At 41.1% G+C, this 21,711-nt stretch overlaps 1 protein-coding gene across 3 annotated transcripts in view; it reads right to left on the bottom strand.

Annotated features, from left to right (window-relative positions):
* Positions 1-19,071, bottom strand: part of ufl1 (UFM1-specific ligase 1) — a 47,644-nt gene extending 28,573 nt beyond the window's left edge. For 2 of the 3 annotated variants that reach the window (XR_013576632.1, XM_078542281.1), the window contains exons 1-8: positions 18,852-19,071; positions 13,667-13,812; positions 12,755-12,783; positions 11,901-11,998; positions 9,362-9,476; positions 5,902-6,032; positions 4,788-4,846; positions 1,320-1,466 (exon numbers count right to left, since the gene is read on the bottom strand). Coding sequence is in view for 2 of the 3 variants with exons in the window: in XM_078542281.1 (XP_078398407.1) it covers positions 1,320-1,466; positions 4,788-4,846; positions 5,902-6,032; positions 9,362-9,476; positions 11,901-11,998; positions 12,755-12,783; positions 13,667-13,812; positions 18,852-18,928 (802 nt within the window). In the remaining variant the exon portion in view is untranslated. The remainder of the gene's footprint in view (positions 1-1,319; positions 1,467-4,787; positions 4,847-5,901; positions 6,033-9,361; positions 9,477-11,900; positions 11,999-12,754; positions 12,784-13,666; positions 13,813-18,851) is intronic. The other variant, XM_078542280.1, reaches the window with a different exon arrangement.
* Between the last annotated feature and the right edge of the window lie 2,640 nt (positions 19,072-21,711).

Raw genomic sequence — 21,711 nt, 5'->3', positions numbered from 1 at the left:
CAGGATTTCCACTGGTCACTTTTGTCTCACAACCTGGAATAGTTCTCTTTTGCTTTTCATTCCAAATTGAGCAAATTGAAACTACATGATCCCAATATGAAATTTTACAAGCACAGTAATTTCATTCTCAATGTCCGTTCAAAAGCTATATTCATTTCAGCACATCGCTGATATAGCAGCCAGCAATATCAAAATCAAAAGTCAGTCCCAGAAACGAGATATAAACTGGCTATGTCTATCTATAAAATCAAGCCTTCTGTCGAGATCCTATCCATCGTCTCATGCCACAATGATAAAATGTAATAATCGATGGAAAGGCAGGCTTAACTGTTAAATTACTGATCAAATATCTGATATATGTATACATATCGGATATATGTATACATGTATTTTTATACGTGTATAAATCGAAAGCAGTTCAGTTGATAACTGCCAAAGGTGGATGAAAATGCAAAAAGTTGTTCAATCAGAACCAAGCACAAACTGGCAAATAATAGGAAGCAGTCAGTCAAATCACCAAGCTAATCTGCTGTTGGTTTAAGCTGTTAGCTTGAATTTTTCTTCTACCTGAAAATTTGTCAATTAAAAATAACATTTGGAACACAAGAAACTCATGAAAACTAAACAATTCACAATAAAAAGCCCATTCTTATTCAGGTTGCCTCTGAAGCATTATAAATCCCTGGAAAACAATTGCTTAGAGGTCAACCTCTAGGTTGACAGCCTGAAACAAACTGCGGTGACAACTGAAAGAATGAATAAGACACAGGTAGGGTAAGAGGGTGGGAAAATAGGTGGCCCATGCCGTTCACTATTGAAAAAAATGAAGTATTATACTTCAGGAGGTAGGAATAAAGAAAGGAAATTCAACTTTCAAAATGAGATTAAGTAGCTGAGAGGTATTTCTAGGCAGATAAACAGGTCATGAAAAGATGACAGTGCAAACTGATATTGCAATAACAAGAACACAAGAATTTGGAGCAGGTGTAGACCATTCGTCCCCCTTCAGCCTGCTCCGCCATTTGACAAGATCATGGCTGACTTGGCTGCGGCCTCAACTCCATTTTCCTGCCTGCATCCCATAACTCTTGACCCCGCCTTGTCGATCAAAAATCTATCAAACTCACTATTGAATATATTCAATGACCCAGCCTCCACTGCTCTCTGGGGAAGAGAATTCCACACACGGACGACCCTCTAAGTTGATCTGAACGTGCCCTTCAATGATATATCATGAAATGATCATCAATAACGTCAAGATCTTAAATTCAATAAGTTTTTTTTAAATAATTGTGACAGCAAATGTTAAAAATAGTTACCCAAATAGCCGTTTTGTTTGAAAAAAGAATCCACCCAGTTATTTTGTGTTCTCGAATAGATGTCAGGAATATAAACAGCCTTATCCTGTCTGCCGCCAATCACTGCTCCATTCAAACGGCCACTGGTTATAAACTCTTCAAGAAAAGCTGCAAAAAATAATAACCCATGCAGACAGTGATTGTAAGAAATGCTCAAATATTTTATGATTTCAGCCTTAGGAATGAAAAGCTCTACCAAAAGTTATGGCCTGGATTTCGCGGTCAGCTGACCTCCGAAGAAAACTTCCCATCAAGGTCGGTGACATGGACTTCCCCTTTCTTGATATCCCCTTGAATCTGGCACCTAGTCAATGCCAGACGTACAGCAAGAGGGGGGACAGAGACTCCATTCAACAAGGAAGGTCAAGCAGAAATTCCAGCACAAGGCCAGCACCAGGTGTACCTGCCTTCGGTCCTGGCACCACTATCCCAGAGGTTATGGGGGAATTTTTTGCCCTGAGCACCTTTCTTTCAGGAGCTAGAATGATAAGAGACTGGCTGCCCCTACACTGCCACCAGTTTTTTTCCCCTCTTGAAAACATGATGCATGGTTCCTTTGAAAGAGTGGCATCGGCAGGTCAAAGAGGCAAGGTCCAGTAGGGATGGATACCCCTACTGAGTCACCCAGCAAACAGAATACCATTTATTTTATATTGTTCCTGAGCACTGAGCGTTGAAAAATACTGCCTTGGCACTCCAGCTGGATGCCGAGGTAGATCCCTAACTTACGTATAAGTCATAAGGAACTGTAACCGTAGCAGGTGGTGGGCCCACTGGGTCAGTGGCATAGACACTTTGGGCTAAAGTATCAGACAAGCATACCATTGTGCACATGTCAGTGTCCCATAATTCAAGGTTGGTACTTGTTAAACATCAGAGCTATGGGCCCTCAGCATTGCATTACTTGTCCTAGATAAATATGCAATACAAAACAAAAATGTGAAAAGTATAGGAGAGGATCGCTAAGGAGAAAGTAGGAGACAAGACAGGGTGACCATTAGTAAAGGTTTCAAAATTCATTTTAAAATTGTTCAAACATACTTCAGTCATATCTGCCAGAATCAGTGTTGGAGCTGAAATTTTTTTCACTGGTTAGCAAAGGAAGCACAAAATTCCTTGAAGTAACTGCACTTTAACAATTATTGCTATTGCCAATGAGTAAATAAAAGGTCAGTGATAAGAACAACTTTTGATTGTACGGGTTTAGCAAGAGTGAGATTTCAAACGCTAAGAAACAGCACATTGCTCCATTGGCACAAAATGATCATTTTCAGCACTAACCTGCAAAGCATAACATAACCCTAACATTATTCAGATTAAATGCACTATGGCGATGCTACTCAACTTGACTCTGTGTATTTACATCCAAATGGAGCTCACAAGGACCTGTGAAATTACAATATCCTAGGAGGCAACTAATGTACATCTGGGTTTCTAGCAGATCAGAGCTCCCTCTAATGACAAAGCCAGGTACTGTAGCAATTGATCTGACCGCAACAATAATGTTTTGGTTCTCTTTAATTCATCAAAATTAAGAACTTACACTTATAAAGTTAAGCTCTTGTGTGAGGTTATCATGCCTCTTAACACAGGGAAATATAACAAGGTGCTTCAAAGAGCTGCAATTCAGGATACATGAATGCTGAACCAAAGGAGGCAATATTAAGAGGGAGAGATCCAGTTTGGCCAAAGAGGTGGAATTTAAAAAGGGCTTTAAAGGAGAAAAAGCAAGTGGAGGGGATATGGAAGGGAATTCCAAAGTGTGGGGCTCAGGCAGCTAAGGGCAGGGTGAAGGGTAAAGTAAACATCCAAAGACAAGATACAGGGGAATGATGAACTCCTTGGGGACAGGGGGTGAGGAGGTTTCGGAGATAGGGGAGCGACAAAACCATGAAGGGATTTAAAGAGAGGGTGAAGGGGCTTAAGCAGGAAAATTCTGAGACTGGGGCCTAGGTGGCAGGGGGAGGGTGCATGCACAGGAGAAGCAGACCGCCTGAGGGCAGAGTTTAGGGTTGGAGGAGATAGGGAGAAGTTGTTAAGGAGGAATTTAAACATGCGAATGAGAAGTTGGGGGAAACAGCAGCCAATGGAGACTAGAACGGGCATGAGGTAATAGGGTGGACCTGTGGAGAGAAGCAGAATTATCATTTCAGGTCAATGACCCTTCCTTAGAACAGCATTTTCTTTTTTTTGTTACTTCAGATTTCCAGCATCCGCAATATTTTGCTTCTGTATTGCAATAGTTGAGCCTAGGAGTGACAAAGGAATGGGTGAAGGTTTCAGGAATAGATCGGCTGAGGCAGGAGCGGTGGCAAGCAATGTTATGGAGGTGAAAATAGGCAGTCTTTATGATGCAGAGGATATGGGGTCAGAAGCTCAGCTTCAAGACCACACTGAATGCTGAGGCTGTGAAAAGTCTGTTCCAGCCTGAAATAATTGTTGAGAAGAGGAGGAGGAATCAGGGGCAAGGGTAAGAGGTTTATGATGACTTGATCTTCCCAACATCTAAATGGAGGAAACTGCAGCTCATCCAAAACAGGACGTTGTGCAAATGGTGACAACACAGAGGTAGTGGGAGGGTCCAGACAGGAGATGAAAAGGGGGATCACGTAGTGAAGGAGGCAGCATGTTAATAAATAAAAGGAGGCAGCCAAAGATGGATCCTTGGGGAATTCATGAGGCATTGGTGTCAATGTGGAAGAGAAGTCATTGGTAGAGATCCTCTGGCTATGATCAGATAGGTAAGAATGGAATCATATTCGTTCGTTCCAGTGAGCCGGACATTGGAGGAGAGACATCGGAGGAGGAGGATAGTGTAGCTGACCATGTTAAAGGCTGCAGAAAGGTCAGAAGGTTGAGGGATTTTTTGAAAAATAGGCAGGAAGGTGGTAATGACAGTTTTGAAAGAGAGGGAGACAATACTTGAGGACAGGGAAACATTTATTTAGCAAAGCAATATGCTTCAAGGCTTTAGTTTCAGCAGTATCTCTTCATTATACCACTGTGAAATTTCTTTTTGTTACGGTGTTCAATGCCAAATCCAAAATCGGGTTTGTGTGACATACTTGTCCTGGGAGGTAGTTCAAAATTGTTCAAACTCAAATGGCCTACAGTTTATTAGAGTCAAAACATGGAACCTAAGCTCAATACCAAAACAATGCAGTGACTGTATTTTATCAAAATACTATTTATAGTGTCTCCCATATTGTGTTTATTTCCCTGTATACAGGCAACTAAATAAAACGATTTCACTGAGAACATTTTTAGAAAGGCTATTAAACTTGAGATGCAACGTTCTTAATTGAATTGTGTTACTTCAAGCCTTATGCTACAATGTCACTTCTGCATATAAATAAGTTTTGCCTACTTAACTGTGTGTCAATACTAATTCTCTCTCTTTGTAACAGTGTAATTCCATTGCCAACTTACAGTAAAGAAGATGTTCCTGAAATTTATACTGAGTTATCAAAGAGCTTATTGGTGTTGGCCTGTTGAAAAAGAACATTAAAAATCCCATTTTAAAATGTACTACATTTCAAGTGCAACACACATGGAAACACACTTCCCTCTAATTTCAAGCTCAACATATTCATCCCTGAAAAATTGTCTGATTAATAAACTACTATGGCTTTCCAAATCAAAACACTTGTTAATACCAAAGTTACAGAAATATCAATTAACTGATTAGATAAATAATTATAAAAGGATGAAGAAAAATAGACCAAAATGGCCTTGAAGCGACACTCCCAATAAATGTCCTTTTGAATTTCAAAGAAGGAAATTACGTTATCAGCAAAAATAGGTCTCCTCCAAATGACTAATGCAGAACATTCATTCTCAAGGGCAATTAGGGATGGGCAATAAATGCTGGCCCAGCCAGTGACGCGACATCTCATGAATGAATATTTAAAAAAATTATAGGGACAAAAACAACTTTAAAAGCTTACTTGAATTATTGTTAGAACTAACGATGCAATGTATTTGGTGTAGAAATGTTAGAGACCTCCCCTTAGGAGTAATCTGATTGATAATCTGAAAAGGCTGAAAGACTGAGCTGTTCATTTCTAGCACACAGTAGATTCCTTTTACCACTGGTTCACTAGACCAACAAAAGTAGCAACAGGAATTCACTCTAACACAATCGCTACAAAATAAACTCAGCACTGTGCATTTCTCTGATTATACTGATAACTTAGAACTCATCCTGAATAGTGTTGGAGAAAAAAAACAGAATGAAGTGTACATAAGCAACGCAAGTTAACAAATGCAGCTGATAATACAAAATGACAGATCTAAAGTGAATAGCCATCTACTAAAAAGAGACTTTGAGCACGACAATAAAGTAGGCATTACTGGTATTCAAATTAAGAGCAGGGTTTATCACATTCATATAAAATGTTTTAGTAATAGTAATTAGAATGGGCACATTGCAGCTATATTAGTTCATTATACAGTCTTAACTGCAAGTATTAACTTGAACACGAGTTCATTCACTTTTCTCCTTAATTGGATGGATAAGAAAGTATAATGGCTTGAACCATACCTGGTTATTGCACTGAAAAGCCCACGAATCCGTGCCTTATGCTGGGCAACAAAAGCATCAGTAAAGATGACTCCTCGGTCATAGGTGTCCATCTGTCCGTTTATAATTCTGCCCAAGCGCTGTGACAATACCTTTTAAATTTAAATAGAAAAATGCTAAGGATGCACAGAAACAATTCAGATTTTGCAAAAAGGCAGGATTTTTCAAAATATTTGTTGAATGTATTTTGAAAAGCGACCAATTTAGCTATGATTTAGCCATTTATCTGGCATGGCTCTGCTATTGGTTCATTGCTATTGCTAAAGGATGTGTCATTTCATAAGGACAGAAATATTATAATGCAAACTCCCTAAAGTGTGTCTGAATGCCCTGTTAAGGTTATAAAATTCTATTGCTCTTAAGCCAACATGACTTTCTCCAATCTCTTTGATACCCAAGTGCTGCTAGTCACTGATCTCTCTGCCTGGATTTGTCTCTCCTCTCCACTCCATGCATCTCTATCTTAGCTCCCATCTCTCACTAGTCTCAGTACTCTCAGGCCTCATTTCACTTTCGTCTGCCATCTGTATCTCTGCCATCATCTTCCTCAAATAATTTATCTCCCTATTTTTTTTCCCAATTTCTATTTCTCTGTCACACACAACTCGCTTGTTGCCTTCCTTTCTCTCTCTGGTTTCTCCTGCCCATTTGCCCTTTCCACCAGGCCTAAGGATGTGGTGCACTGCCCCATAGTCCATCAGGCACTTCTCAGAGGGAGCGGTTTATCAAGTTCTTTTGAGGCTTTTAAGTGGCAGGAAACTCCGCCTTTAGGGCAGGAACATTTGTTATCAGGAGTAGAGGTGCGTATTGTCCAGAATGATACAGTTGTTGAAGATAAATTATGGTCCACAATAGCCTGCTGAGACATCAAGCTTCAGCAGCATAGCCAACAGCAGCTGGCAAAAGGCTGCAAGCATATATTCTTAGGGGCAGGACCGGCAGTCCATAATGAGCTGACGTTTGACAGGCAATAGCTCTTTCTTTAAAAAAAAAAATTCTTTTTGGGCCACTAGTGTCACTGGCTAGGCCAACGTCCATAATTGCTGTTGAAAAAGGTGGTGGGGGCCCATCGTTCCGAACCATTGCAGTCCACATGGCGTAGTTACACCAAAGATGCTGGTCAGGAGGTGGCCGAGGGTAGGCCGGGAGGGGGGGGGTTCAAGATTTTGATCCAGCAACAGTGAAGGAACGGTGATATAGTTTCACGTCAGGATGTTGCGTAACTGAGAGAGTGACTGTGCTTGACATCAAGGCAGCATTTGACATTTGACAGAGTGTGGCATCAAGGAGCCCTAGTAAAACTGGAATCAATGGAAATCAGGGGGAAAACTCTCCACTGGTTGGAGTCATACTGAGCACAAAGGAAGATGGTTGTGGTTGGTGGAGGTCAATCATCTCAGTTCCAGGACATCACTGCAGGAGTTCCTCAGGATAGTGTCCAAGGCCCAGCCATTTTCAGCTGTTTCATTAATAACCATCCTTCCATCATAAAGTCAGAAGTGGGGACGTTCGCTGATGATTGCACAATGTTCAGCACCATTCTCGACTCCTCAGATACTGAAGCAGTCCATGTCCAAATGCAATGAGACTTGGAAAATATCCAGGCTTGGGCTAACAAGTGGCAAGTAACATTCATGCCACACAAGTGCCAGGCATTGACCATCTCCAACAAGAGAGAATCTAACCATAGTCCCTTGACATTCAATGGCATTATCAATGCTGAATTCCCATTCTGGGGGTTACCATTGACCAGAAACTGAACTAAACTAGCCATATAAATATTGTGGCTACAAGAGCCTGCAACAAGTAACTCACCTCCTGACTCTCCAAAGCCTGTCCACCATCTACAAAGCACAAGTCAGGAGTGTGATGGAATACTCTCCACTTGCTTGGATGTGTGCAACTCCAAAAACACTCAGAAGCTTGACACCATCCAGGACAAAGCAGCCTGCTTGATTGGCATCCCATCCACAAACATTCACTCCCTCCACCACGGATGCACAGTAGCAGCAGTGTGTACCATCTACAAGATGCAGTGCAGGAACTCATCAAGGCTCCTTAGACAGTACTTTCCAAACACAGAACCACTACCATCTAGAAAGACAAGGGCTGCAGACACATGGGAACACCACCACTTGGAAGTTCCTGTCCAAGCCACTCACCATCCTGACTTGGAAATATAACACCGTCCCTTCACTGTCACTGGGTCAAAACCTTGGAACTCCCTCCCTAACAGCACTGTGGGTGTGTACCTACACCACATGGACTGCAGTGGTTCAAGAAGGCAGCTCACCATCACCTTCCCAAGGGCAATTAGGGACAGGCCTAGCCAGCGATGCTCACATCCCATGAACAAATAGAAAAAAACTTGGGGGGTGAAAACTTAACAAGTGATGGCGTTTACCTGCGTCTGCAGCCCTTGTTCTGTATGGTACAGATTGTGTGTTTAGAAGTTGTTGTCAAAGGAGCCTCGGTGAGTTCCTGCTGTGCATCTTGCAGGTAGTACACACTGCTGCTACTGTGTCGGGGGTGCAGGGAGTGAATATTTAAGTAGTTGGATCGGGTGCCAATCAAGCAAACTGCTTTGTCCTGAATGGTGTTGAGTTTCACAAGTTGTTGGAGCTGCATTCACTCAGGAAAGTGGAGAGTATTTCACGTTTTAGATGCAGCCTTTCCTCAGAACTAATAAAATTAGTCCTGAAACAATGGCTTAGCTATCTTTCAAAAGCTGACAAACTTGCTACCAATTTTTTTGTCGAGTTATATTTCAGATTTTCAAAACTTATGGGTTTCCTTTTACAGGATCCTGAGGTCAGGGGTGGGGAGGTTTTGGGGGAAGATTGCAGTCTCCGTGCAGTAGCTGTAGGATCACTAGTTATCAGGTGCTGTGCATACTTCAATGGACTGAGTTGAATTCACTTCACTAAAATTTACAGTCAGCTCATTTAAGCATATTTCATGTTACTATTCGAATGATAGAAGAAAAAGCTTGTTGGACCTTGATCTTTTGTCATTTAGCATCTCTTGTATACACTGAGCATCTCTTATGTGTACAGCACTCTTGGTACACAGCATATGACCTTAAAGGAATCCAGAAAGGGCCAGAAGGCAGGCTATCCAGCACCAGCAGTTCTTAACATCGTTCGTTAAAAAGCCCTTCATCTCTTAATTTTCAACTACATATAAGAATTCCAACTTATTAAGGCTGCTGATCTCGTTGCAATATTCCTTTTATAACTGGCTGCTCAAAGCTAGTGATCTTAGTAACACACAATGCCCGTTTTATTACTTGGGAAATCGGAGGTATTTAAAAAAATCACCAGAAATTATCAGTAAAGCTTTTACTGGTTGATTCAGCTCCTTAATCCTGTACATCAGCTAGCTCAAATATTTTAATTGCAATGGGGTGGTATTTACTCACCTCTGTTAGAAAGTCAGCTGGAAGGTCATACAACTTACAAAGCTCTGCTACAGTCACCTGCCCAGCTTCCTGCAGTCGGTCATTTACCTCTTCAGCCATTTGATCCAGGTAGGTTCTGATTAAGGAAAAGCAATATTACATCTGGTCTTTATTTTTGGAGCTTATTTAAAATACTCATTTAACTGCAGATAAACATGTTCTTAAAACATGCACAGATTTGTAGAAATACTAAGGATATACACCAGTGCCATACCGCGAAACTAAAATTTTCAAAATACTGTGATAACTGCATTGTTGTTAATAAATCCTTGCCAGTTTTCCTTGGCTCTGTTTGTTCATAATGTTTAATTTATTGGGGTAAAAGGTTAGAGAAAAAACATTTATTGGGGTATTTTAGCTTTATCGTTTATATATAGGTGATACAGGTCGATGCAGGGGAGGTGGTGGCATAGTGGTGTAATGGTATTGTCACCAGACTAGTAATCGAGACACCCAGGGTAACACTCTGGGAACCTGGACTCGAATCCCACCACGGCAGATGGTGAAATTTGAATTCACTAAAAAATCTGGAATTAAAAGTCTAATGGTGACTGTTTGCCGTAAAAGCCCATCTGGTTCGCTAATGTCCTTCAGTGGAGGAAATCTGCCGTCCTTACCTGGTCTGGCCTACATGTGACTGACTCCACATGTGACTCCACTCAGTTCTCAAGGACAATTAGGGATGGGCAATAAATGCTGGCCTAGCCAGCGATGCCCCCGTCCCACAAACAAATAAAAAGAGAATCCTTTCTCCGAAACCGGATTGCGCTTCGTATTTCAGATAATTTTTTTCAGATACCGCATATAAACTTACATTACAATAGCCTAGGCTGAGGGTAAAGTAAATAAAATGGCTAGAAAAGTATCACTGAATAATAAGTTTCTTTTTGACATGTTCACCACAAAAATCGCATGGTCAACAGTGCAGACAAATAACTAGGCTTTCCGTGCTAAAGGCTGATGAGCTTTTGGATGAGTTTGGTTTTCGGATTTACAGATAAAGGATATTCGACCTGTAGTGAACGCGCTACCTATTTTACACCTTGCCTAATTTTCTCTCCCACTGAAGTAAACATTGGAAAGGCTGAAGCCATTGTCTTCAGCTTGGATAAATTCCATAACTTCAACACGGACTCAATCCTCATAACCAGCCACAATCTCAGGTTAAATTAGAATGTTTGTAAACTCTACTTCTTGCTTGACTCTGAGCTTCCAACCACACACCCTCTTCATCATAAATACTTTTAACTTCTATCTCCTTAACGTCACCCATCTCCACCATTTTTTCATTGCCCATCTGTTAATCCAAGCCTCAAACATGTCTTTGTCCCCTCCAGATTCAATTACAGCAATGTTCTCTGGGACAACCTCCCATTTGTCCATTTTTAGTTAATCCAATATTCTACTGCTGTTCCCCAACTCCACATTAAATCCCACTTGTCCATTACTTTGTTTTTACTGATGGATGTTGGCTCCCATTGCAAATGCCAAAAATTTTAAAATTTACTTCCTTCTGTTTAAATCCCTTGATGGCCTTGGCATGTCTGTAACCTCCTCCAACCCAACATGCATCCTGTTTCTTTAGACTCTTTTCTCTGATTCTTGTCTCTTGCGCATCTGCCCATCTTTGCCTCTCTCACTGGCAGTTATGTTTTAGGTGCCTGGGGCCCACCTTCTGGAATTCCCTTCTTAAGCCCCTCACCTACTTTATTTCACTTTCCTCCTTTAAGGGTCTTTAAAATTCACATTGTTGGCCAAACATTTAGTCATGCCTACTAATCTTTCCATTATTAGCCCAGCATGCATGCATCTTTTCTCCCTTAAGCTATTGGAAGCATCTTTCCTATCTTCCTACATAAATACAAATTGTTCGCAGTAATTGACCATGCGTGATTTGAAGGGATTATCATTGGAAGCGATGAGGCACCTTCGTTGAAACAAATGGAACAATAAGAGCAGTGTCATGAATATAGACAGCAAAGGAAAGATAGGATAGAGGAGGGAATGTTATACTGTGCTGAGTGTGACAGGGAGGGCAAGAAGGAACAATAAACAATGGTTACAGGTGCACGGAATGTTATTCATACATTCTCAGTATATTGAAGAAGTTAGTATCCAACTAGACCGTCTTCAGGAGGAAGAACAGGTGGGAGCATAGTTGGGAATAGTGTGTTCTAGGACTTCAGAAAGAGAAGGCTGGAGATGGCACAGTAGAGGCAAGTCAGGAGCCCAGAAATGGTGGTAAGGATGACGGGCTTAATGACGAAAATCAAGGTAAAGAAGACTGGAGGGGAACGTAAAATGTGCAATATGAACTCGATGGGAAATGGGTAGATGGAAGGCTGAAGAGTTTGAGAGTTTAGGTGACAGGTGAAAGAAGCAGAGGTCACTATAATTTTGAAATCCTGCCACTTACTTTTATTTCATGAAAATCCTCTGGTTGTTTTGAGAAGAAGATAAAGAAAATTCCTACTAGAATCAAGAGATTGTCAATACTTACTCATCAATCAGCTGGCCCAAGACAAGCTGGATGCTTCTGTCTGATTTGGCAATGTCACTTGCTTTGCCCTCAATGTGAGTTAGATCTACATTGAGAATCTAAGAAAATGTTAAAAAAGGTTCCTTTTTAGGATTTTTAGTTTTAGACTGTACAAATCAATGAAGAACAAAACACAAATATATGGGGAAAAATCATTTGAATGCAAAAGGTTTGTAGGTTGTTTACACATACAATATTATTCTACGGAAAAGCTCCATTTATTTTCAGCTAAGCGATCCAAAGTAATTCTCAGTAAGTACTGTAGGTAACATGCAATCATTTAAAGTACAGTTTTGCCCTTTAAATAAAATTCATTTGCTATAGAAATTTGCACTGATAACCTTTATGTACATAATCCCTTTTAAAAAAACTGCAGAGACTGAACCAATTTTGAATTTCAAGAGGTGTGGGGACTATTTACAAACCTATTAGAAACTAGTGCTCTTATATGGGGCTCAATGAGCTCACCTTTAGTTTCCTTAAGCACTGTTAAAAAAATTTTTCTTCAAATCAATCCTAGAAGTTTTAATATAAAGGTCCTGGTTGGAAAGAATTTCCCAGTTTTACGTTACTAGAGACAGCGCAAGGTAATTAATACCTTTTCATGATTTCATATCACATTCAGGTTCCATCTGAACTGCAAGGCAGACACATTTACTAGTGCAGCAATGTTTCAATTATTGCTAAACAGCCATATTCTAAGGCTTGTATTTTGGATGTTATCATAGTAATGTTTGTAACCTTCATGGAGTTAAAATTAGATTTTCACTATCTAACTAAAACTACATAAAAATGTGCTTAATAAACATACTCACACTCTGCAGATCCACAATATTTATCCTGCCTGAAAAGTAAAGGAAATATTTACATGGGGAATTTACAACTGTGCCATAAAAAATAACTATTAAAATACTCTCGCTTCCCATTTTCAAAAAATAAAATTTTACGTGAATAAAGCTTTTTAAATCTGTCCTCTATAGCTTTTATTAGAACCATATAATTTTGGAAAATACCATGCATAAATTGCTAGAACCTAACAGAAAACAATCCATATGCAGTACTGGTATCTCCTAAATTTAACTCAGAGCTTGGGGCAAAAACATCAAGTTCAAGCAAAGGACTGAGATCTTTGAATAAAAGTTTCAATAAAGGCATTAAAATACATAAATGACAATTCGATGGGTATATACAATAGTGTTATTAAAAATGCCATTTTTTGAATTCTGACTTTGGATCAGAGAGGTTTCAATTACTGAGAAGAAAAATGACAAAAAATTTACAGAAAGCAGTGATTTGGGAATTATTTACACTGGAGATTATTCACTAAGACAGTAAATGATATGTGACAGAGGAGTTATGACGAGGCAAGGTCTTTAACATTGAATTTCCTATCACAGAGTATTGCAGAAAAATATGGATGCTTTTTCAGGGGGATTTCCCGTTAAGTACAAGTTGACAAAGATGTTCTCAATGGAACAGAGCCCATTTAATAATCAGAAAATTTGGTCAAAATCCTATGCTGTTTAACAATGCCCAGCATGCATAAGACTGGTTGTAAAATAATCAGGAGTTTATGGCCAAAAAAAGGAAAATGTAACAAATTGTCACTGCAATTATGCACTTGTTATACCACCCAGCCATGGTTTTCATGTTTACCTTTATTTAGGCCTTGCACAACCTCTAAGTATCAGCTAAAATCTAGTTTATATGCAATGCGCAAAACTCACCTCCATTAACATATAGCTCATCCCGTATCTCTCTGGCAATTTGAGCAGGAGTGATATACTCCTTACCATCCAGTGTGTGCACCACATCCAGCTGTTTCTCCGCTATCAATTTAGCAACAATTTCAATACAATTTCGTTCAGACAACCTGCACAAATTAAATAAAATTTGAAATACAAGAATGAAGTATAAGCCATGTATTTCAGTTCTCAAGAATACGTTTATGTAACGTAAAGTCAGCTATTACAACCATAAAATAAATGGGGTTATGTTGAGTATCAGTAAACGCCTAAATGAGTGTTAAGGATTCCTCACTACTTCCATAATTTTGCATAGGTATTCTTAAAAACAGACATCGTTTGTGACTAGAATTATGTTTTTTTTAAAAAACGAAACTACTATTGTTTCCATTTCAAGAGGCAGCCTGAATCTTCCTCCGTATTCACATGTCATTCAGATGTGTAACCTGGCCACAAATCAATTGTGTGGCTTAAAAGATTGTGGAACTTAACTACAGTTTTGGCATCTTGTCTTGCTCCTTCTCATCTATTCCTCAAACTCTTCACTTGATGGGTCTCTGCCCACCAAGCAGGCCACGCCCTCAACTCTCAAATATGAGCATGCTCCAACTGTGCTTGTATGGGCCAGTACAGGACCAGGTGGTTTCCATCCAAAAGGTTTCAAAGGAAGTGGTTAGGGCTTGGCAGCTCCACTAACTGCAATCTTCTAAAGTTTCTTGATATAAGAACTGTTCCTTCAGACTGGAAATTGAGCATGTCACTTGGCTATTTAAGAAAGGTGAGAGATGGAAACCAGAGAACTGTAGGCCAGTTAGCTTGACATCTGCTGTCAGGAAATTACTGAAGTCTTTGATTCCGGATGGGTTGACTGAACAACTTGAAAATTTTCAGCTGATTAGAAAGCTTCAGTAGTAAAGGGCAGGTTACGACCGATGAACCTGATTTTTTTTTAAAGAGGTGACTAAAGTATTTTATATGGACTTAGAGAAGGCATTTGATAAAATCCCCCATAAGAGATTGTTAGTTAAAGTTAAACCTCGAGAAGGCAGTGGTATTGTCACCGGACTAGTACTCCAAATACACAGGGTAATGTTCTGGGTTCAAATCCCACCACGGCAGATGTTAAAAATTGAATTCAATAAAAAAATCTGGAATTAAAAGTCTAATGATGACCTTTAAAGCAGTGTCGATTGTCATAAAAACCTATCTAGTTCACTAATGCCCTTTAGGGAAGGAAATCTGTTGTCCTAACCTGGTCTGGCCTACATGTGACTCCAGATCCACAGCAATGTGGTTGACTTTTAAATGCCCTCTGAAATGGCCTAGCAAACCACTCAGGCAGGGCATTTAGGGATGGGCAATAAATGCTGGCCCATCTAGCGACACATGAATAAATGTTAAAAAAAATCATGGAATCAAAGTCAAATGATTGAGCATGATCGCGCTGAATCAAGAAAGAGGCTAAATGGCCTACTGTTATTTCGGTCTATCCATCTTGTGTATGAATGATGGTTAAAGGAGTTGAAACTTAAATGTTGATAATTAAAGAGGAATTATATGATGTGGGTTTAATGCTTTCCTTAGGATCCAATTATTTAACTTGAATTATGTTTATTTTAAAATTCGGTCTTGTCTAATGAGATTAGCTAGTTAGGTAATGGTACCCTGAGTGTGACAGGAAAGGACAGGGTGTACAAACATTAAAAAAAGCAGCAAATAGGGTCAAAAGGGGAAAAAATTGTAAAAAAAACCAAAATTAATGGTCCTATACTTAAATGCACGTAGTATTCGGAACAAAATAAATGAATTAACGGCACAAATAGCGGTTAATGGGTATGATCTTATAGCCATTATGGAGACCTGGTTACAAGGAGATCAAAGCTGGGAACTAAGTATTCAGGGGCACGTGGCTTTTCGAAAGGGCAGGCAGGAAGGAAAGGGTGGTGAGGTAGCTTTGTTAGTGCGAGATGGAATAAGTACGATAGCAAGAAATGATCTTGGATCGGAAGATGTAGAATCCATAAGGGTGGAGGTAAGAAATAACAAGGGGAAAAAGACACTAGTGGGAGTAATCTATAGGCCCCCTGATAGTAGCTATAATGTAGGACTGAGAATAAATCAGGAGATAATGAGGGCTTGTAAAAAAGGCAGTACATTAATCATGGGTGACTTTAATCTTCATGTAGATTGGGAAAATCAAATTGGCAGAGGTAGACACGAGCAAGAATTCACAGAGTGTATTCGGGACAGTTTCTTAGAACATGATGTTGTGAATCCAACCAGGGATCAGGCTATTTTGGATCTGGTAATGTGTAATGAGGCAGGCTGTTTCCCCTTGTGGGAGAGTCTAGGACCAGAGGGCATAATCTCAGAGTAAGGGGGCACCCACTTAAAATGGAGATGGAGGAGGAATTTCTTCTCTCAGAGAGTAGTCAACCTGTGGAATTCTTTACTGCAGAGGGCTGTAGAGGCTGGGTCGTTAAGTATATTCAAGGCTGAGATAGACAGATTTTTAATCAGTAAGGGAATCAAGGATTATGGGGCAAAAGCAGGAAGGTGGAGTTGAGGATTATCAAATCAACCATGATCTCACTGAATGGTGGAGCAGACTTGATGGGCCAAATGCCCTACTTCTACTCCTATGTCTTATGGTAAAATACTTGAGTAATTTGACATTGGAGAATGAGTGCCAACAATGGGGGAATTTTTGGATCTATCTTCCCAATTGTGTCCATGGAGGAAACTCCAGGCTACAATCTTACATGCTGAATTTAATTTACTTTATAGCTCCGCTTAGGCAGTTGAACATATTCCAGAGGCAAAGGTTGTAAATTGCAAGCTTAAGTGAGGCTTGACATCAATGTATTATAAACACATTTTCCACATGTAGAGTGATGACACCCAGTTCTACCTCAATATATACTTTCTCAACTCCTCTACTGTTTTTATATCTACAGACTGCTTGCTCGCCATCCAGTACTGTACAAACAGAAATTTCCTCCAATTAAATATTGGAAAGACTGAAGCCACTGTCTTCCGCCCCCATGACAAACTCTGTTCCTAGCCACCAAATTCAACCCCCTCTGAGGCTGAACCAGTCTGTACGCAACCTCGGCATCACATCTGACCCTAAGATGAGCTTCCAACCACATATCTGCACCATTAGTAAGATTGCCTATTTTCACCTCTGTAGCATTACCCATTTCAGCTCCGGCCACAACTCATGTGCTGCTGAAACCCTCATCCACGTCTTTGTTACTCCTAGACTTGACTATTCTAACGCTCTCTCGGCTTGTCATTTTCCTTGTGCTAGGTATGTCTCCGACCAGTAGAGAGTTTTTCCCCTGATTCCCATTGATTCCAGTTTTGCCAGGGCTCCTTGATGCTACACTCGGTTAAATTCTGCCTTGATGTCAAGCCCAGGCACTCTCGCCTCAACAGTCTACCCTCTGTAAACTGGAGGACATTCATAACTCTGCTGTCCGTAACCTTAACCACACCAAATCCCATTCACCTATTGAGAGAGAAATAGAGTTAATTTTTCGAGTCAGTATGACTCTTCTTCAGAACTCAGAATAATCAAGCGGCACTTACTCAGCTAGAACCTGCTCACTGACGCTCAGTTTGGGTTCCGCCAGGGCCACTTAGCTCCTGACCTTGTTACAACTTTAGTGAAAACACAGACAAAAGAGCTGAACTCCAGAGGCGAGAGTACCTGGGCTTGACATCAAGGCAGAATTTAACCGAGTGTAGCATCAAGGAGCCCTGGCAAAACTGGAATCAATGGGAATCAGGGGAAAAACTCTCTACTGGTCGGAGACATACCTAGCACAAGGAAAATGGTTGTGGTTGTTGGACGTCAGTCATCTCAGCTCCAGGACATCACTGCAGGAGTTCCTCAGGGTAGTGTCCTAGGCCCAACCATCTTCAGCTGTTTCATCAATGACCTTCCTTCCATCATAAGGTTAGAAGTGGGGATGTTCGCTGACGATTGCACCATGTTTAGTACCATTCTCGACTCCTCAGATACTGAAGCAGTGTATATCCAAATGCAGCAAGACCTGGATAATATCTAAGTGGCAAGTAACACACAAGTGCTAGGCAGTGACCATCTCCAACAAGAGAGAATTTAACTATCACCCCCTGACATTCAATGGCATTGCCATCACTGAATCCCCAACTATCAACATCCTGAGGAGTTACTATTGACCAGAGACTGAACTGTACTAGCCATATAAACACTGTGGCTACAAGAGCAAATCAGGGGCAGGGAATTCTGTGATGAGTAACCCACCTTCAGACTCCCCAAAGCCTGTCCATCATCCACAAGGCACAAGTCAGGAGTGTGATGGAATACTCCCCACTTGCCTGGATGGTTGGAGCTCCAACAACACCCAAGAAGTTTGACAATGTCCAAGACAAAGCAGCCCACTTGACTGGCACCACATCCACAAACATTCACTCCGTCCACCACTTCCTACACCACATGGACTGCAGCAGCTCGCCATCACCTTTTCAAGAGCAATTAGGAATAGACAACAAACGCTGGCCTAGTCAGCAATGCCTACTTGCTGTGAAAGAATTTAAAATGTGGCTCAGTGTCATATGTCCTTTTCTCATGCTCCTGGAGTACCTTGTGACATATTATTAAAGCTCCTTCGTAAAGACCAACTGCTGTTATGCACCCAAGAACTTTAAATTACTGTAACTTCGCCAAACATATGGTGGCAGCCCCAATCTCCAAGCTAATTGAAACTACGTTTCTTCAAATTCATATTTTTTCTCGGTTTGGAATGTTTACTAAAACAAAATTACAAGTTGAATGCTCCATGTCTTCCAGCAACGCAATTGTTGATGCGAATTTTCAATGTTCAACTTTTCATGTTGGTCAATAAACCTAAACGGCTAGGCCGTGCGTTATAACTAAGAAAATAAATTTGACAAAGATAAGGAGTTCAGCCAATCTGTCTCTCACCCCTAAACTCTCGCAAACTCTTCCGCGAGAGAGGCCTTCGGACAAGAGTTTAAGGACTGGAAAGGGAGCTCTCGCCAGTCCGAGCCTGCAGGGAGTCTACGGTTACTGCGAAAGGGTAGAAAAAAGTTTGCCCAGGCGTAGGCCTGACCTGGAAAGCAGGTACTACCAGTTGTAGGGGGTATGTAGTGGTACCTCTGCACGGTGCTTGCGAACTGCGCTCTCTGGAAGTCGGCTGCCAGCCGCCTGATTTCGTCCCAGTCTGCAGCCATGGCTCAGGGGTGTCTAAGTTATCTCGCGCTACGGGCTGTATTCGATCACAGAGCCGCCTCCGGAATCAGCGCTTTGTGACGTTCACACGTCACATTCTATCAGCCGCTCACTCGCGCTCCGACAAAGCCACACGTCAACAAATTCACAGCCTCGTCAGGGGACAGCTTTGCTCTGCTCTGATTGGCGTTCCGTTCAGTGCTCTGATTGGCCGTTCTGTCCAGTGCTCTGATTGGCCGTTCCGTTCAGTACTCTGATTGGCTGTTCTGTTCAGTGCTCTGATTGGCCGTTCCGTTCAGTGCTCTGATTGGCCGTTCCGTTCAGTGCTCGGATCGGCTGTTCTGTTCAGTGCTCTGATTGGCCGTTCCGTTCAGTTCTCGGATTGATTTAGTCAAGGCATTCAATGAACATGCTCAGATTTTGCAACACGAAGCGTTTGGGGAAAAAAATCAGTGATTTAAAGGAGGTCAAAGTATTGAGGTAATATTTGGAAGTACTGGTGCAAAGTTATGGAGATAATATATAGGAGAAACTGGGGTAATTTATAGGAGGTGCTTTGCTGCTGAATCTTTATCGTTATTTGGAGCCCTATGTAGCCCCATATGATCATACCCTATTAGCTTCTCAACTTTTGGCCCCTTCCTCCAAGGATATTTCCAACTTTCCAACACTACAATGTTGGAACCCAATCTACTGATACAGTGAACAAAAACAAAAATACCTGGAAAAACTCAGCAGGTCTGACAGCATCTGCGGAGAGGAACACAGTTAACGTTTCGAGTCCGAATGACTCTTCATCAGAACTAAGGAAAAATAGAAAAGAGGTGAAATATAAGCTGATTTAAGGGCGGGGGCGGGGGTGGGACAGGTAGAGCTGGATAGAGGGCCAGTGATAGGTGGAACAAGGCAAAAGAGATAGGCGGAAATCCTGTCGGAGAGAAGAGCAATACTTCTTCAAGGTAGACATTCCTTGAAGAGAGGTGTCATTAAACACTAAGATAAAAGCAAAATACTGTGGATGCTGAAAATCTAGAACAAAAACAAAAATACCTGGAAAAACTCAGCAGGTCTGACAGCTTGACTAACATGCTGACTTACCTCTGGACCGACTTGTCCCTCTATTATTACTGTCTTGTTTTTTTGTTTCAATTATGTACACAGGCCATCGACATTGTAGCTGAGATAACTTTATTGATAACACATTTTTCTGACATAAACACACATTTCTGCAGTAACTGAATTCTATCAAGACAGGTTCCAACATGCGCTATCTGACCTTCAACCCTCAGGTCAGGTGACCCCTTATAGTACAGAGCACCGTATAGTGTCTAATGCTGGAGTCCACTACCACAATTAACTATTATCATGACATTTCCCTTTTTAAAAAAAACTATTATACAACTCAAGTACACAAAGTCTCTTATCTATTCTTTCTCACTCTGTTTTGATCAGTCTGCTTTGTCTTTTACTTATCACTGTATCTCTGTGGTTTTTTCACAATTTTCCACTGGATGTTCTGAATGGTGACATAGGTGATTTTGAATGACAAGGGACCTTCTCCAGCTCTGAGTCACTATCAGCCCTTGGATAGTTTTCAGGACTCTCAGGCTTTGTCTGGTTATTTGTTACTTCACTGGTGCATTCTGGTTTTTGATCTTCAGCTACACTTTCTAGTTCAGAACATGGTTGCGTTTAATTTATTTTCTGAAATCCAGCAGAGCCGGTAGGGGTCCGACTTTGTCTTCTTCAACAGGTGTTTTAAGGTCTGCACGGCAAGTTCCACCATTCTGTTGGACTGTGGATATTTGGGACGTGACGTAGTGTGGCAAAACTGTGCAAATTTGCAAAACTCAGTGCCTCAGAATTGTGGACTGTTATCTGAGATAAGCACTTCAGGTATGCCATGGTGAGTAACTCACTGTTGTCAGATGTGAACAAGTCCACTCCAATTTTCTGCCAGCACCTCTCTGGAACACTGTGTGGTTGAAGTAGTTATTTTTGTTGCGACTTACTGTACTTTTAGCACACTGCGCAAGCATTCACTATTTCACCAATTTGTGCCCCCATTCCAGGCCAATACATTACATCCCAAGCTCTTCTCCTGCATATTTCTATGCTGAGGTGACTTTCATGTATGCACTGCAGCATTTCTTTCCTCAGTGTTGCAGGAATTATGACCTTTTCTCCTTTGAAAAGTATTCCTTCTGCTACATGAAGTTCCTCACGAAAGTTCCAGTGCTCTTGTACAGCAGAAGGGGTTCCGCTCCGATGTGTGAGCCAGCCAGTTTTCACAATCTGCTGCAGTTTTCTCCGGGTGGCGTCATTCTTGGTCACTTCCCTAATCTCACCCAGTTCGGCTATTGCCACAGGTAAGTTCTTTATCAGCATGTGAACCTATGCTTCCATTTCTTTATCCTCTTCCTTCATGATGGGTAGGTATGCACGTGACAGACAAATGTGATGTATATTTCTTTGCCCAGTTTGTATTTAACTCCGACCTGGTACTTCCGCAGACGCATTAGTAATCTTTGGATTCTTGGTGGTGCACAGTTCAGGGGGTTTTCAAGTATAGCTTCCAAAGGCTTATGATCAGACTCTACCTCCACGTTTTTGCCATAGACAAACTTGTGGAAGCATTCTAGGCCAAACACAACTGCTAGCATTTCTTTCTCAATTTGGGCATACTGCTGCTGTGTTTCAGTCATTGCCTTTGAAGCATTTGCTGCTGGTGCCTCATTTTGCAAGAGGACAGCTCCCAGGTCAGTCTCTGAAGCGTCCACTGAGA

The sequence above is a fragment of the Cetorhinus maximus genome, chromosome 5 (assembly GCF_964194155.1).
Source record: "Cetorhinus maximus chromosome 5, sCetMax3.hap1.1, whole genome shotgun sequence".
NCBI classification, from domain to species: domain Eukaryota; kingdom Metazoa; phylum Chordata; class Chondrichthyes; order Lamniformes; family Cetorhinidae; genus Cetorhinus; species Cetorhinus maximus.
Note: the sequence above shows the minus strand (reverse complement) of the source record. Positions and strands in the feature narration are given on the sequence as shown.